Here is an 18,767-nt window from a genome sequence, read left to right as displayed (position 1 = left end):
CAAAGAACTGGAAGCTGATAGTCTCCTCAATGGCAGTGTGGTTGCCATGATGGGAGAGAAAGATGGAATAAGTTGATGGACTATCTGGCAATATTAGATATTTAAAAAGAGATGCTGTAGAAATAATCTTAAGGGACAATGCTGAACCTATTGGCTACGTCTACACTGGCATGATTTTCCAGAAATGCTTAAAACGGAACAGTTTTCCGTTATAAGTATTTCCGGGAAAAGCGCGTCTACATTGGCAGGATGATTTTCCAGAAAAGCACTTTTTCCGGAAAAGTGTCCGTGCCAATGTAGACGCGCTTTTCTGCAAAAAAGCCCCGATTGTCATTTTCACGATCGGGGCTTTTTTGCGGAAAAGAAATCTGTGCTGTCTCCACTGGCCCTTTTCCGGAACAGTTTTCTGGAAAAGGACTTTTGCCCGAACGGGAGAAGCATAGTTTTTCTGGAAAAGCACTGATGATTTTACAGTACATCATCAGTGCTTTTCCAGAAATTCAAGGGGCCAGTGTAGACAGCTGGCAAGTTATTCCGGAAAAGCGGCTGATTTTCTGGAATAAGTGGCCAGTGTACACACAGCCATAGTGTACATATGGCACATGGAATTCCTATCTTGTTACTTCATCAAGTAGAAACTGATGTAAAGAGAATGGAAAAGAATGGATAATAGAGAAAATCACTGAGCCAACTGCATGGTGGGTATGAATGGTACCTGCAAAAAAGAAAAATGGAAAAATAAGAATCTGTGTGAACCTTAAAAGATTTACTGAATCAGTAGTCAGAGGAAAAGACGTCTTTTTCTGGAGTGGCATGAGATACCATCTTCTCTATGCTAGATGTCTCTAGTTGTTTCTAACAAATTCTGTTAACCAAAGAGAGTGCTAGATTGACTACATTCATTATGCCATTTGTCAGACTTCGTTTTCAAAGATTACCAGAAAATTTCCAAAGACAGTTAAAAAATTCTCTCAGCTGCTCCAGTTTTAAAATTCTGTGATGTAAACAAGGGGTGAGGAACTTCAGGCGCGGGGGCTGAATGCAGCCCCCAGCTTGCCTGGATCCAACCCCTAAGACTCAAGGTTCCCCCCAGCATTAGAGAGCTCATGCTGGTGCTTCAGCCCCTCTGCTTCCCCACCATGGAGCTGGAGCACACAATCTTCTAGCCTCCCTCTCCCTCCCCCCTCCCTGCCTAGGCTCTGGTGTGAGAGGAGAATGTGGGGAGCATCTTTGTCCTTCTCAGTCAGGGGCCACGCCAGTGAGGGTGTGTTTTTTGTTTTTGTTTCTTTACTTCTCACTTGTGTGCAGTCCCCGACCGAGTTTTCTGTGAGTCAGCGGCCCCTGACCCAAAAAAGGTTCCTCACTGCTGTATTGTAAACAAACGCAGCATGGTCAGTGCTGAAGCTATGGCCTTGGCAGTAGATTTTTGCAGCTGCACAGAACGGAGCAGAAGCTAATTGCTCTCCGCTCTTGTACACTTACAGAAAACAATCTGTGGCGATTGACAAAGCGTAAGGGCACATGAGACCTTCTACAGATGTCTCGTGTATTGGGTTCCTTTACACTGAGAGATGACCATAAACTTCTTGTAACCCTTATCAACAGAAAAGGCCTCTAAAATGCCAACGTCTTTTAATAAAACTAATGTGATTTAAGCCAGTCACTGACTATATTCCTGGTACAAATCAAATAGCAGACAGAGTCACAGCCCAGCATCACACTCAGATGCCTATAGGCTAGAGGAAGATGCAACAGTTTACACGGAGGCTGTGGAAGCACACAGACCAATGTGAAGTACCAGACTATACATGATACAAAAAGCAATACCATATTGGCTTCAGGCCCACGGATGGGGGGAGTTAAAGGGAAGGCAACTACCCTGGGGTCTGGCAATTCTAAAGGGCCCAGGGCTCCTACTGCAACAGCAGGAGTGCCCAGAGCCCCAAGCCCTTTAATTGCTGCTGGAGCACCATGCAGCACACTTTGGGTGGCACTGCAGGCTGGCTGCCCCACTCCCACCCAAGTGCTGAGTCTGCCCCCATCCTACTGTCTAGGGCCCAGTGTGGTTGTCATCTTCCCTGCTTGGCTTATAAACAAAAACGTTGTAGTGATGTTCAGGCAGGATGTCCCGAACACTGTTGTATGCACTGCTATAGCCATGTACCCAGGATACTAGACAGACAAGGTGTGTGTAATAATATCTTTTATTGGCCCGACTTCTGTAGGAGAGAGACATGCTTCCGAGCTTACTCAGAGCTCTTCTGCAGGTCTCGGAAAGGTACCAGGGGCCGGTGCTCCTCACTGCCATGCTGGAGTCTCTGATTTAATTATTGACAAATCAAACTTGCAGAATTTCCAAATATTTTGTGCAGAATATTTAATTTTTGATGCAGAATTTCCTCAGGGGTATACTGTGCTGTTGAGGACACCAGTTCCTTTCACCACCTCTATACCTGCAGTAAGAGAAAGCAGCTGTGCCAGGTGAGATCGTACTAGGAACTTTTACCACTGCTAGCACAGTACATTGTGCACAATAACCAGAGTAGGCCTGCTGCTGGCACAGACAATCTTCCCTGCACACTTTCCTAAATACAGTACAAAACTCAGCCCGCCTGAATGTGTCAGGCTGGGAACAAAAAAAAACAATAACAAAACAACAACAAAAACCAATGGTGCAGATTCTTGCTTGATCCCTAGTTTATTATTATTTTATTTTATTTGTTCCTTTTATTTGTAAGTAGGGAGGATCATTTTCCCCTTCCACTGTAAGACATGGGGGAGACACAACACCTCACCTCCAAACTGGAGCTCTCTAGAGCATTCTTACATATCTGAGGAGATGTGAGATGCAGACCAGCCTTACTAACAGTAGCAGGGCTGCATGTTACGCATATTCATTAGTACCATGTGAACAACAGGAACAGAAACCAACATGGTATTAAGTGTGATTACAAATGCGAGTACATTTGGAATTCCTGCACCACACCTGACAATCTGGCTTCCCCAGGAAACATTTTGCCATCCAAAAGAAGCTAAAAAAATACTAAGTGGCATCAACAAGAATCAAGTGATGTTTGTATGTCCAGTAATTTGCACTAACTAGCTGGCTTTGCAGTATTATGTAAAATTATTGCTACTCTGATAAATGAATGTCCAGTGCATTCTTTTTAATGGCAATGCTTCGCAGGATATACTTGCTATTAAGTCTCAGAGGGGCAGCAGGTTTAATCTAACTTCAACAAGTAGCTCTGTGGCACCTGGGAGACTAACAAAAATATATATAATATCATGAACTTATATAATATCATGAGCTTCCGTGGGCAAAACCCATGTCTTCAGATGAGCTTGCTATTGTACACTCCTGACACAGGGAAGGTAAGATAATGCATTGGATAATAACAAAAAAAATCAATGTATCCTCACTCAGTACTCAGATTTTATGCCACTAGCATATACTGCTTGGTCTCTTAATTGATTTGATTAACCTTTTAATGCTATGAAAGGAAAGAAAAATGTATCATGCCTTTGCATGAGTCACAAAAGGATAATTTCTAGCACAAGCTAAAATAGCTTTCCTTAGTGAATCAAACAAAACTCAGAAAGTCATGCATCTAACCATGACAGTAAATGTATCATTGCACTATAACCATGCTAGAAATCCTGCTGGTGGAGTGCGAATAGATTTTTTGGTATATTTAATTAGTAACTGGCTTGTAATCATCCCAAACACAGCAAGCAATCTGTTATCTACAGTAAGCCATTAAGAGACCACAGAATATGTTCCAAGAATAAAGTCCAGAGCATAAACCTTCAGCTTAAGACTACTTTCATCAAACATGGACACCCGAACAGAGAAGCAAATTACACCTTGGACAGGGCACCCCAAATATCCTGTAAGAATCTACTCAATACAGAAGGGGGGGGGAAACCCTGTGACCACACACCTCTCATTGTCACCGATTGCCCCACATTGTAACTTCTCTGAGGTATCAGTAAACAATTACGACCCATCCCTGATGGGGACCACATACTGAAAGGAATCTTTCCTGAATCCCCACTTTGGGCCCTCCAACAACACGCCAACCTCTCCAAACTCCTCATCAGAAGTAAGCTCCCCACAGATCAAGACCCACCAACTCAAAGAGGCCATAACAACAGATGACAAACCTGCAGACACATCTCCCCTGCTACAATTATCAGTACCTCCCCCCACAACATGCTTTTCAAGATCCATAGGCCCTATACATGCCTATCATAATAATGTAGTGTACCTTATCCAGTGTACTAAAGGTAGCAATAAGAACTATGAGGTTGAAACTTGACAGTCACCACACTCTCGAATGAATTCACAAAGGAAAATTATAAAAGACTGTATCACCTGTGGGCAAACACTTTTCACACAACAGTCACTCCACATCTCACCACTGAAGTCTTTGTCCTTAAAGGAAACCTGCAAAATACCTTAAAATGCATCCTAGAATGCTCAGGGAGCTGATGGAGGAGGTATCTGAGCTATTAGCTATCATCTTTGAAAAGTCATGGAAGTCGAAGGTGATTCTAGAAGACTCCTCCAAACCCCCACCCCCACGCCTCACTAATGGGGCCCCAACTGTGCTGGTGGGAGCAGGGGACACGGTACTGGGGAAGGGTGCTAGTGGGTGCTGGGGTGGAGACAGGGTGCTAGTGGGGACAGGGGACAGGGTGCTGGGGTGGGAACAGAGTGCTAATGGGGGCAGGAGACAGGATGCCAGTGGGTGCTGCAGCAGGGGACAGGGTGCTGGGGCAGGGTGCTGGGGCAGGGGACAGGGTGTTGGTGGGGGTAGGGGACAGGGTGATGAGGCAGGTAGCAGGCTGCTGGTGGGTGATGGGGCAGGGAACAGGGAGTCCCCAGCACGTGCCTCCTCCAGGGATTCCTATTTCCTCCCCCCCACCCCACAGAGGAGGGAAGTCCATGCATGCCTCCTCTGGGGACTTCTACACCTTCTCCCTCCCCCGCCCCTCCCCCCGCCACAAACAGGGTAAGAACATCCCTGGCATGCCACAGACCTGACCTTTCAGGTACTGCGCCGGCTCTTTGGGAGAGGGGGAGCAGCCAGTGCACTTCCTGAAACCCAGGAAGTGGTGCAGCTGCAGTACTTTTGTCCACCTCGCAGGAAGCTGGCGCTACCTCCATTGTTGCTGGAGGTAGGTAGTGAGGTTTCTTGGGGGTGTAGGGAAATGGGGGGGCTGAACACCTTGTGATCGACTGGTCGGACCCTCCCAATTGACCAGTCAATCATGATCAACGGGTTGGTGACCACAGCTCTAGTTGTTCAGATCATTTTGTATTATGATCCTGTCTTCCAAAGCACTTGCAACCCCTCCCAGCTTGGCATCATCTGCAAACTTGATAAGTGAACTCTCTATGCCATCATCCAAATTGTTGATTAAGATATTGAACAGAACCGGCCCCAAAACAGACCTCTGAGGAATCCCACTTGTTATGCCCTTCCAGCATCACTGTAAACTGTTACTAACTACTCTGAGAACAGTTATCCAGCCTGTTATGCACCCACCTTATAGTAGCCCCATCTAGGTTGTATTTGCCTAGTTTATTGATAAGAAGGTCATACGAAACTGTGTCAGATGCCTTACTCAAGTCTAGGTATATCACGTCCACCACTTCTTCCTTATCTACAAGACTTGATATCCTATCAAAGAAAGCTATCAGATTGGTATGAGATGATTTGTTCTTTACAAATCCATGGTGGCTGTTACCTAACACCTTATTTTCTTCCAGATGTTTGCAGACAAATTCCTTAATTACTTGCTTCATTATCTTCCCTGGCACTTCTGGAATCTTCCTTGTCTTCTGGAATCTTTGACCGCTCCTGTAAACCTCACTCCACGAGGCATAGGGGAACGGTCAACAAAGGTTTCCCTTGTCGACCAATCCGCATCTTGACTCGCACGCTGTGCCAGTGATCAGCTGAACCAGCAGAGTGCAGTGGCCATTTTTATTTTAATGAAGCGGGGGATATTTAAATCCCTGCTTCATTGACTATGTCGAGTAGCCTATTTTACATGCCTCTGTCAGCAGAGGCACGTAGTCTAGACGTACCCCTGTTTACCAGCTTTGTTAAGTGGAAGTTCTGTTGGAGGGGTGTCAGCCAGTGGCCGGGGTAGCGAGTGGTCTGTGAGCCCAAATACACCCGAGTCTTTGACTGCTAGGACGAAGGTCCCTTTGCAGCAGGCAGCCTGGGAGGCTGACGAGTGCCCCAAGAGTCTGCCCCGTGGAGGCGACATGACTCAATACTTAGCTCTTACTGCGTTTATCCCTGACTGGCTATGACTCTTTTAATTGTGTCTGGTTCTGTTACAGCAACAGAAGGAGTCAGGTTAAAGCTTAAACAGTTACAGGTTTATTAGAGAAACTTATAATCATACGGTTACAATGGCTATTGCTCAACTTCTTAACTGCTAGCAAATACAGGTCTTAAATGGTTACAAGGGAAGGAGGGAAAACAAAGCACACCAAAATAATGATACCAAAATGACAACTTAGCCTTATAGAGCTCTAATGCTATACGTGCACAATGACAAAAGAAAAGGACTCATACAGGTACAATTTTTACCCGCTTCTGCGTCTCTCGAGTCCAGCGTGTCAGGCCAGGATCGGTCACTCAATACCTCGGAAAGACGAATATGAGGCTGAGCATCCCCATGTGGATCTCGGGAGTCAATCACCTAGCCAGCTGATGGCTTGATACTCAAAGTGAGTGAGCTGCTGGACCCATCTTTATACCCGTGGGGTCACATATTCTCTTTCTTATCTAAGGTGCCAAATTGTGCTGGTTCGTCTTTGTGACGCCAGTTCTTACCAGGGAGTTGTGAACATCATTTACACTTGTAAGAGAGAGATAACTAAATTGGGAGTACTGAACATTCTTTACTCAGCGGGAGATTCCTCTCCCGGGACAGTTGTGTGATCATATCAATATCTGTGCTAGCTAAGGGCAGTTTCTGCAGCCTCTTGGTTGACGACTGGCTTGATGGCCCTCTTATCTATGTTTACAGTTGTCCAGGGACACGATGAGCCAGCATATCCGGGCCTTCTGTCAAGGCATCAAAGACTATGCTGATTTTATTGCTCTCTGTGCCGTATGTGCTTCTGAGGCATCTTAGAGGGGCAAGCAAGATGGATGTGGCAGGGGGTTCCTGTCTGGCTACAAGGAGCAGGGAGGAGGGAAGCCCCTGCTGTTTAGAGGGAAGGGGATTGGCTTTTAGACAAACTTCTATGAGGGATGATCTAGATGGGGCCTGATCCTGCTATGAGGGCAGGGGACTCGACTCAATGACCTCTCAAGGTTCCTCCCAGTTCTGGTGTTCTATGGTTAGGAGGCAGTGAGTATATTTTTGTGGGTGTTGTGTGTTTTTCTGGGTGGGGGTGTTGTTTTGACTGGTTCACTATTACATTGAGACTCATCTTCTAGGCAGCTTCTAATCCATTTGATGAATACCAGACTTCTAGAACTGTAATCCTCTGTAGGATATCACAGCTACAGAGTCCTGTACCGGGACTTCATAGTCTACTTTACTTACAACTGCAGTGTACTTGAAGTGAGGTCAGCATAGTTAAAGGGGCAACACACATCTGTCTGCCTCTCTCTCCCAAACATGCACACATACAGCGTGTATGTCTCTGTCTGTCTCTCTCACACACTCTTGGTGCTGTGCAGCCTGGTATGAACCATCTGGAGGCGAGAGTGGCGCACTCCGGGGGGTAGTATGGGTTCATCATCACGGTCAGTTTCAGCGGGGAAGTATTTGCAGCCACTGGCCTGTCTCTATTGGATTTCTTCCCGCCTGCCTCAGCCCATGGTGCTTCTAGAGTATAAAGCTACATTAAGATGTTAACCCTCGAGGACTCGGCCAAGTGCTAGTTCATCATTTATAGCAAGACATTCTGGAAGAAATATTCCACCTTCTGAATCCACCACCTCAACCAAGCTTCACAATCATGAGAGCGGTGTACAGTACTAAATTGTTTAAAACTTATTACTATATATGTATATACTGCCTTTTGTCTGCTGAAAAGAATTCATCTGGAACCCATCCCCTGCCCCCATATACATTTAAGTTTATGGGGAAATTGGCTTCGCTTAACATCGTTTCGCTAAAGCAGCATTTTTTAGGACCATAACTATAACAGTAAATGAGGAGTTACTACATAGTTCCTATTTTCAAGAAGAGGAGGAAAAATGATCCAGGAATTTACACGCCTGTTAGTTTGAGCTCAATTGAATGCAAAGTCTTGGAACCAATTTTGAAAGAGAACATAGTTAAGGACACAGACATGAAAGGTAACTCAAATAAAATACAATATGCTTTAACCAAAGGTAGCTAATGCCAGACCAACTTGATCTCCTTCTTTGAGAAGATAACTGATTTTTTAGACAAAAGGACATGCAGTAGATCTAATCTACCTGGATTTCAGAAAGGCATTTGAGATACAGTTCCACATGGGAAACTGTTAGTTAAATTGGAAAAGATAGGAATTAATAGGAGAACTGAAAAGCGGATAAGAGAAGTTAAAGGGAAGACTCCCATCAATCCACTGAAAAGTGGATTGCCAGGCTGGAGAAAGGTTACTAGTGGAATTCCTCCAGGACGAGTCTTGAGGCTAATCATATTTAACATTTTTGTTACTGACCTTGGCACAAAGAGTGGGAGTGTGCGAATGAAATTTGTGGCTAACACAACATTGGGAGATATTGTCATTATGGAGGAGGAATGGACTATCATACAAGATGCTCTGCATTACCTTGTAAACCTTGTAATAGAAATGGGATGAAATGTAATAGTGCAAAGTCATCCATTTAGGGCATGGGTGGGCAATAATTTTTGGCTGGGAGACACTTCAAAAAGTTTTGAAGTGTCCCTGGGCCACCCAGAAGGGGCGGGACCTAAGCCAGAAGGAGCAGAGCCAGTATGCTTCTGGGCTACCCCACCCACAGACCATGTTTGGTCTGGGGGTGGGGGAGCCCCTTTGCCCCCCTGTTCCCACTAGGCACCCACACCACGTCCTGCTGCATGCTCCTCGCAGGGTGGGGGTAGGACAGAAGGAGGCTTTGAGTACTCCCCTGCTCCCAGATCAATCATGGTCTGTGGGTGGGGTAGCCCAGAAGTGTACTGCCCCTCCCTTCTGGTTTAGGCCCTGACCCTTGGGGGCAGAGGAAGTGCCCGAAGCCTCCTCCCGCCCTGTGAGGAGCATGTAGCACTTTGATGTGCCGTGCGCTCCTCACAGGGCCGGGGCAGGGCAAAGGTAGTTTTGCGTAGCTCCCCCATCCCCAGGCCCTGATTGGCCTGGGGCCAAGGGCAGCACCTGAAGCCTCCTCCCGCCCTACCCCACCCTGCGAGGAGCATGAGGCACTTCAAAGTGCTACATGCTCCTCACAGGGTAGAAGGAGGCTTCACGCGCTTCCCTCACCCTCAGGCCAATCAGGGTCTGGAGGCAGGGGAGCTGCACGAAGCTTCCTTTGCCCTGCCCCAACCCCCACCCTGTGTAAGCATACGGCACTTTGAAGGGCAGCATGCTCCTTGAAGGGTGAGAGGAAGTTTCATATGCTCCCCCACCTCCCGACTCCAATTGGCTTGGAGGCGGGGGAGCAGCAGGGACTCCGCGGGCCAGATCAACCTTCTTGGTGGGCCAGATCTGGCCCGTGGAGGCCCTTTTGCCCACCCTGATTTAGGGACTAATAAGAATTTTTGCTGTGAGTGGGGGGCATATCAGTTGTAAATGACAAAGGAGAAGAAAGACCTGCATGTATTGATTGATCATAGGATGACTATGAGCCACCAATGGGATGTGGTTGTGAAAAAGACGAATGCAGTCCAAGGATGCATAAGGCGAGGTATTTCTATTAGAGGCAGGGAAATGTTAGTACCCTTTCATAAGGCACTGGTGAGATCTCACCTGGAATGTCATGTGCAATTTTGCTCTCCCATGGTTAAGAAACATGAAGACAAACTGGAACAAGTGCAGAAAAGGCTATTAGGATGATCCAAGGATTAGAGATTCAAAGTGGTTGGCATTTTTAGCCCAACCAGAAGAAGACTGAGGGGACATACAATTGTTCTCTGTAAATACATCAGATAGGAGAAATAACAGGGTGAGAAAAAAGTTATTTAAGTTAAGTGCAAGTGTGGACCAAAAAACAAATGGATTTAAACTATCAACAAGTTAGTGCCATGTCTACACTGCACACTTTACAACAGCATGGCTGTGCAGCTACAGCTGCACCATTGTGAGGTATGCAATGTAGCTGCTCTTCATCACCAGAACGACCTCTCTCAACAAAATAAAACCACCTCCAACGAGGGCAGTAGCTTTTCTGCCAGCAGAGCATCTCCCATTGACAAAACATGGTCTACTCCAGAGTTTTTGGTCATTAAAACTTTTGTTGTTCTGAGGAGCTGTTTTTTCAGACCTCTGACAAAAGTTTTAATGACTAAAGTGTGGTGTTGACATAGCCATAGGCTTGAAATTAGACAAAGCTTTCTAACCATCAGAGTAAAGTTCTGGAACAGCCTTTCAAAAGGTGCAATGGGGACAAAAACAGCAAACATCTCCAATGGCGGGGGATGGAATACTAGCTCGGAGGGCTCTGAGGCTGTCTACACTACAGGCTTCTTGCGCAAGAAGCTTTTTGCGGAAGAGATCTTCCATAAAAACTTCTTGAGAAGACAGTGCCCACACTGCAAAAGTGCATTGAAAAAGCAATGCACTTTTGCGAAAGAGAGCATCAAGACAGCATGGACACTCTCTTGAAAGGAAACTCTGATTGCTATTTACAGAATGGCCACCAGCGCACCTGTGCTTTTTTCGATTGCCTCTTTTTGAGCAAAAAAACCCCTATTGCCCGTCCACACGCACCTTTATGTGCAAGAGCTCATGCACAAAAAGGAGTTATTCCTCGTAGAAAGAGGAACACCTACACCGAAAAACCCCCTCTGCTCTTTCATTTTACTTGTGCAAAAATGCACTTGAGTGTGGACACTCCGCAAGTTCTTGTGCAAAAACAGCTATGTTTGTGCAAAAATTCTGTAGTGTAGACCTAGCCTGAGTTACTACAGAGAGTTCTTTCCCAGGTACTAGGCTGCTGGGCCTTGCCCACATGCTCAGGGGCTAACTGATCACTATGTATAAAGTCAAGAAGGAATTTTCCCCCAGGTCAGATTGGCAGAGACTCTGAGGTGGGTGGGGGACTTGCCTTTCTCTGCAGCATGGGGCCTGGGTCACTTGCAAGTTTAACCTAGTGTACATGGTGGGTTCTCTGTAACTTGAAGTCTTTAAATCATGGTTTGAGGACTTCAGTAACTCAGCCAAAGGTTAAGAGTCTGTTACAGGAGTGGGCAGGTGAGGTGCAATGTGCAGGAGGTCAGACTAGATGATCATGGTGGTCTTTCTGGCCTTAAAGTCTGTGAGGATCAGGGGAGTACAAAGTTAGCTCAAGGCCAACTTTGCATCTCTTCCCCATCCTGAATTATTCTGTGTGTTGTGACCATTGTCTCAGGGACTCGGAATAGTTTCTTAACATCTAACAGTTGTAGATTAGCAGTCAGATTGAAGATTTTTTAACAGTGCACAACTACATCAATTTGTCAGGAGACTCCTGAGTATAGTTGCCACCACTTAAAAATTACAAGAGTAATCAGAAGCAATCATTATTACCTCTGAATTGCTTCCTTTAAAGCCACTCAGCCTTCAGCTTGAGCTGTGACATTGGAAGTTCCTGGATTCATCAACATGACATCTGCAAGGGAAAACCAGGTGTTTCAACGAGTGGTGTTGGTGAACGAGTCATTCACACTTTTTCCTCCAAGTCCATTGGTGTCATCACTTGGGACACTGCAGTGCGGGAGATGTTGTGTTTCAGATGCAATGTGGAACTCCGGCTCAATCATTAGAGATTTCACTGAAATTTTCTCCAAGATTAGATGTGTTGGTGCCAGTTCCCCAGCCAAATCTCAAACTCGACAATTACATCCTACCTCACCAAATTTCCTCTGTACTTTCAAAGGGAGAAGTCGTGCTTTGTTTGCTTCCTAAAAATTCATTTGGGAAAAAAGGACAGCTGCATTCGACCCCAGAGGTGGCTGCATTTCCGTGACATGAAACAATTCCTGTATAGATACAAACACTGAGAAATAATTTGGGCAGCCTCGTGAATGAAAAGCACTGTATAAAAATAAGGGACTGTTATTATTACTCATGATTTTTATGCTTAGCCTTTGGGATTGGAGCTAGGAATGTTAAATTTAGATTAATCAACTAAATTAATTCAATTAATTCAATCAATTAAATTAATTCAATTAGTCAATATGGGCATTTCCACCTTTGAAATGTAGCAAGAACTCTTCTGGCTTTTGCTACATTTCAACGGCAGAAGCGACATGGGGAGCACGGGGCAAGCGGTGGATTCAAGCAGTCCCCCGCTGGCCCCGTGCTCCTCGCACGCTTTGCTTTTGAAATACAAAAGAGTCCCAGGGGCTCTTGTACATTGCAAAAGCAGGGAGCATAGGGCCAGTGGGGGACTGTTTGAATCTCCCACTCGTCCCATACTCCCTGCAGCGCTTCTGCTTTTGAAATGTAGCAAAAGCTACATTTCAAAAGGTGGAAGTGCCGCCAGTTCCCCACTGCTTCGCTTCCCCCCACACACACACGGTGCTGGGGGCAACTGGTTTTTAAGCTGGCTGCCCCCAGCACTGGCTCCTGCTCCCCTGCTTTACTGCCTGTCTCTGATAGAGGCAGCAAGGTGGGCGGGGAGCAACTAATCAAGTCAGTAATCGACTATCCGATAAGCATATGCATATGAAATCATCAACTAGTCTCTTACATCCCTAATTGGAGCACTGACAAGGTGAGAGTGTTCTTCAGTGCTCAGTAGGAGACCAAGAGTCCCACCTGGCAAGATGCTGAGTGCTCTCAAATCCCACTAACATCAGTGCAATTCTAGGGCACTCATCCCCCTTACGTGATCAAGGGCCTATGCACTTTCCAATCTTATACTTTCTTTTCTGACTAATGGGTTGGTAGGTAATTCCTCTTTAGAGGCATGAAGGCTTCTAACACAGCTGCATGGATTGTACTACTAGGAAGTTAGAGAAAATAAGGGTCTCTGCAGAGCTCCAGTAGGGAAGCAGATGGAGCCATGTGAGCATAGAAAAAGATAAGTTTGTGTTCATGTGACTGATTGTTCCAAAACAATCGGTTCTGGCCCAGTGGAAAGCAATGTGTCAATTCATAGTGTGGCCCCCAAAACACAGAGAAAATAATTTCACCCATCTCAAAACCAGCCAAACATCACTTATTCCCAGAGCTGGGCACGAGTTTTTCTGTGAAATAGCTAGGAGCTGTCCCAAAAGTCTCAGCTTTTAAGTGGTGAATTGATCTCTACATGCAACAGCTTACTGCAGCAGTTTATAACCCAGTCACAAAGCTACAGGATTTATTTTTACAGTGCATCTAAAGTAGACACAAGTATATTCTCTCACTCATTCTCTCTGGCAGAGTCACAGGACACAACTAAGCATAAATTAGCTGTGCACCAGAATTTTCAGGTGCTTGTTTAATATTCAGAGTTCCTACTCCAAGAATGTCAGTGCAAATCCTCAAAATGACAGCCGAGTGCTGCTGCATATGTATCCCTCTGTGACAGCCCCCAGCTGGACAGCCTGACCCTTTAGTTCAAGCTATAGAGACTTGTGCTTTCTGCGCTGGAGATCCCTAGTCCTAGCCAAGATTGCAGTCCTCACACAGAGATCCCTCCAGAGCGCACACAATCCTCAGAGGCTGGCTGTATTTCCTGTCTAACGAAAAAAAAAAAAAAAAAAAGCAATAGGCAGAGTAAAGGCAAGATAATCAGTGCACGGGACAAAACCTAACTGGATTCCCCCTCACCTCCCAACCTTCTACCAACTCTTTCACAAACAGACTTTTTTCTGCCATCTTCTTCCCCAGCCCTACTGAGAAAGTTCTGCAGCTGGTAAAAAGATTTTGAATTCATGAGCAGTTAATCCTCAGAGGAAGTGACTGGAGAGAGAGAAGCAGATAACTAAGGAGGGGTGAAGCGAGTGAGGCAGCGTTCTCCGGGGTAGTTTATTCAAGTGTATGGTTCTCCAGTTGCTGAAGGAAATGGCGTACAATGGCACGAAGCCTCACATTGGATGGTGGACAGATCAGGAGACAACCACCCCACCAATACTCTCGGGTACCTTCCCTGTGGCCATTTACTCACCCCAATAAGCCAGCCCCCAATAACACATCTCCCTTACCTGGTTACCATGACAACCAGTCACCCACCATACACACATCTCTGCTTCCACCACTTGCTCCTCTCCCTTACCCAAGGAGCTCACACACGGCAATGCTCAGCATCACAATGCCTAACTTTTAGGAGCCAAGAAAGCCACAGGATCAACACTGTGATCAACAAATCCTGAGACAGGCTCCCCCTTATACAATGACTAAGGAAGAGACCGCCACCTCTGAATACCATCCATAAAAGCCAACATGCTAGGAACTGTCTCAGCCAGCTAACAAGGCGATGCTGATGAGAAGTCCTGAGCCCCACCTCTCTCTCAATGTTGGGCACACGGTTTCAGGCACTTATCTCTACTAGTGATCCACAGCCAGAAACGCCTCTCCCAGAGTCGGACAGCCAAGGCGCCTGCCAGTTGTGAGAATGAGTTAGGCCCTCTCCCCTCTAACAGCCAGAAGAGATACTGCAAGTGCCAACCTTATAGCTGTTAGCCTAGTGATCCAAGCACCGACCTGGCAGCGATCCCAGTTCAATCCCTCCCTCTATTAGAGGGGAAGATAAGAACCTGCCACTGCTCAAACACTGTGCTGTTAGACAGTCTGACGAGGGATTGGCGGAGGGAGGGAGGGAACTCGGTCTCTCCTGCTGAAGCTGTTCCACTATGGACAAACGATCAGAGGGTGCCTGGGCCAGAGAAAGAAAGCAACAGGACAACGGTGAGACTGCAGCCTGAAGCAAGTTGTTAACCTTTTCCTCTGGCAACCAGATTTTTGAATGAGACCAGGTTGGGTAGGCAGCCTCTACGTATGCCTACAGATGGGGTCTTGCACATGAGAAAGGCAGGTGAACATCAATTTTCCGCCATTTTGTGGATCACACTGTGACATAGGTGGGAGAGAAGCATTCGAACACCTAGAGTGTGCAGGGTAGTCCAGGAAGCAGAAACGTTGGCACTTTGGGAGTTTCTCTCTCAAAAGCTTTGGAGCAGAGTTAATTTAGGCACCTGTGGGGTTCAGTGGGAGTTTTATGAACCTGGAATTTAGATGTCCAGTCCCCCATGTCACATACATACCTAATTCTCTCTCTCACCTTTGTCAGTTATCTAGTTACCACCAGTGGGCACACATCCCTCCACACTCTCTCCTCTCTCCCCCATTCCCTCCTCTCAGTTACCTACCATCACTTTTCACTCACGTTACTTTGCCGATTGCTCTCCCAGATAGCAGGGAAAGGATCTTCTTGTCTTCTCTCATAGGTGGCAGGGAAGCAGGAGCTATGGGAATCATTTCCCTTGATTCCTTCCAAGATGCAAGGGCTTCTTCTCCTCATATTTGGCCCTATCTTCCCTCCCTGTCCACCACGAGGGGTCTGGGCATTGAATTTCACATCTGGCCGTATGCCGCTCTTCCCCAGAACCACCAAGTCCTTGGCTGCTTGAGAAATGCCAGGGGAGAGAAAGGATTCAGCAACCTGCTGCTGCTGCTGCTTGAAGGGATGGGCAGCACACAGGCTGCTGCAACAAGGGGAAGTGAGTTCATGAGCAGCTTTGCAGAAGGTTACTAATTTAGAATTTTTTAGCATTTCTATGCTTCCCAGTCATGGTTTCGTCTGTGACTCTCTCATCACTGCAGCTCTCTGTGAACATAGGTCCAAACATCTGTTCTGCTGCTGTCAGTAGTAAAGCTCTGACTCACAATGAGGAGAGCAAGATTTGGCCTTTGGTCCATGAAGTTGTGGGCTACTGATATGAAAAATAAACAAATCTCCACTCCACATGTGAATTTTAAAAAAGAGCTCCTGTTTATAATCTCTTCCGCAGGTCCCTCAGGGCTAGATAGATAAATACAGATATATACCACATGGCAGCGCGCGTGCGTGCATGCATGTACACATAAAAATATATATACACACCAACACCCACATATCCAGGGTGTCAGGGAAGTATGGAATGGATTATAAAAAGGTGCGATTTATACTCAAATGTGGGTTTGTTTACTTTTCATAGTAATATCCCAAAGCCAAATGTATTAGTTGTTAACCATATTTTTCCCTCCCCCTTTTAACAATAATGTTCCTGCTTCTGTCTCCATGCAGAGCTCAAGAGGAAAACATAACTATGATGTTTGCCCATGGTATGGATAGTAGCAAAAGTGCTTTTGTTATCCCAACAGTACTGCTACCACTACAGAACGACAGCCACTCTAACACCTCTATGTCTCTGGCAAGCCATGAGATGGCAGATTTCTCCCAGGAACACAGGTCAGAGAGGAACAGTACTGTCCTGCAGTATGAACTGAGACCAGGGGAAATAGTAGCAGCCAGCATGGTTTTTGGAGCATTATGGTTGTTCTCTGTCTTTGGAAATTCCCTCGTTTGCTTAGTGATCCACAGGAGCAGGAGAACTCAGTCTACAACCAACTACTTTGTGGTCTCCATGGCTTGTGCTGATCTCCTCATTAGCATGGCAAGTGCTCCATTTGTGCTGCTCCAGTTTATGTCTGGCAGGTGGACCCTTGGAAGCATCATGTGCAAACTGGTGAGATATTTTCAGTATCTCACCCCTGGAGTCCAGATCTACGTGCTGCTCTCCATCTGCGTAGACAGGTTCTACACAATTGTCTACCCTTTGAGTTTCAAAGTATCCAGAGAAAAAGCCAAGAAAATGATTGCAGCATCTTGGATCTTTGATGCCGCTTTTGTGTCCCCAGCTTTCTTCTTCTATGGCTCTAGCTGGGACAACCATTGCAACTTTTTTCTCCCTTATTCTTGGGAGGGAGCTGTCTATAGCATCATCCACCTATTAGTGAGTTTTTTGATTCCATCCATTTTCATCATCCTGTTTTACCAAAAGGTCATCAAATACATTTGGAGGATAGGTACTGATGGCAGAACAGTTAGGCGGACCATGAATATAGTTCCAAGGACAAAAGTGAAAACCATCAAGATGTTCCTGATGTTAAATTTAGTATTTCTACTATCATGGCTCCCTTTTTATGTGGTGCAGCTGTGGCACCCACAGGAAACAGACTACAGAAAGAGTTCCTTGGTTTTTATGGCTATCACTTGGATATCCTTTAGTTCTTCAGCCTCTAAGCCCATCCTGTACTCAGTGTATAATGCAAACTTCAGGAAAGGGATGAAAGAAACATTTTGCATGTCCTCTATGAAGTGCTATCGAAGCAATGCATACACCATCACCACCAGTTCCAGGATAGCCAAAAAAAATTATGTCGGAATCTCAGAAATCCCTGCACCAACCAAAACTGTAACCAAAGACTCAATCTATGATTCATTTGACAGAGAAGCAAAGGAAAAAAAGCTTGCATGGCCTATTAATTCAAACCCACCAAATACATTTGTCTAATAGATTTGAGTAATTATTATGCACCACTAAATGAAAGAGATTTATTTTTTTTGAACAGACATATTTACATATTTTTGCATACAGTTTAAAGGGAGACAAAGATTTGCTTTATTTTATTAAATGCATTGATTTTCTTGTATACTTGGTGGGGTGTTTTTTGTTTTTTTTAATTTTCATTACAGTCTGCTTTTTGGAACAATTATCTTAGAACCATGAACAGTCTTTTTAAAAAAGATCACATACTATCTGCATGTAAATAAAAGAAAAATGCTTTTTAATATTGCATGTTGGCCACTGTGTACATAAGTGTGTAAAGCTAAGTCCACACAGATTTCCTCAGAGATAATGTTGGACTGGGTATTGTCTCCTTGTGGAAAGCTTGTGGTGAGATCTTCAGAAGTAGTCAACTTAGCTTAACTTTGCTCCAATGGAAGTTAATGGCAAAACTCACACTGACTTCTGTGAAGTAGAGCTAGCCCAGTACTAAATGCTTTTGAATATCCCTCCACCTCTGAAGGGCTCCTGTTACATTTTATGCCTAAGAAAATCTCTCTTTTGTCTTGCATTGCATTGACTTATTAATATTTCTATGAGCTATTCCACCTTCCCTCCCTGAACACATACAAACATGTGGGTCTATGAAAGAAAGGCAAGTCAAGATCTGCAACCTTCAGGCACTTAGAAAAGTGAGTGCACATGTGACTAGTCTCACCAAGTTCAATGGAACTGCTCACCTGTGTAAAAAGTTACTTGTGGATCTGGGCTAAAGCACCATGTGTCCCAGGGGACTAGCATTTGGCTTATGGTTTTGAATAAGTAAAACCAAAACTAGAAAAAGAAATTCACTGCATATTAGTGCAATGAATTTGTGGAAGGAGATGGGGCCAGAGCATGGATTTTAATACCTCTTTGTGCAGCACCTTACACAATGGGGTCCAATTCCCAACTGGAGTCTCTAAGTGCTACTGTAATACACGTTTTTAGAGATTAAATTGCCAGAACCAAGGATCCCTGGTGTTTACTTGGGGCTTTTTAGACCAAATTGTATCACTCACATATGTTTTATAAATGGGCATTGTCCTGAAAGCTTTGCACACCTT

The 18,767-nt window shown here is 45.3% G+C and overlaps 1 protein-coding gene across 1 annotated transcript in view; it reads left to right on the top strand.

Moving 5' to 3' along the window:
• Positions 1 to 17,758, top strand: part of GPR19 (G protein-coupled receptor 19) — a 28,516-nt gene extending 10,758 nt beyond the window's left edge. Inside the window, exon 2 of the mRNA XM_006115490.5 lies at positions 16,398 to 17,758. Within this exon, the coding sequence (XP_006115552.2) occupies positions 16,398 to 17,667 (1,270 nt within the window). The 3' untranslated portion in view covers positions 17,668 to 17,758. The remainder of the gene's footprint in view (positions 1 to 16,397) is intronic.
• Positions 17,759 to 18,767: the final 1,009 nt, after the last annotated feature.

This window comes from Pelodiscus sinensis, chromosome 1 (genome assembly GCF_052426305.1).
Source record: "Pelodiscus sinensis isolate ZL-2025 chromosome 1, ASM5242630v1, whole genome shotgun sequence".
Lineage (NCBI taxonomy): Eukaryota > Metazoa > Chordata > Testudines > Trionychidae > Pelodiscus > Pelodiscus sinensis.
The sequence above is the reverse complement of the archived record's forward strand: the minus strand, read 5'-3'. Positions and strand labels throughout refer to the sequence as shown.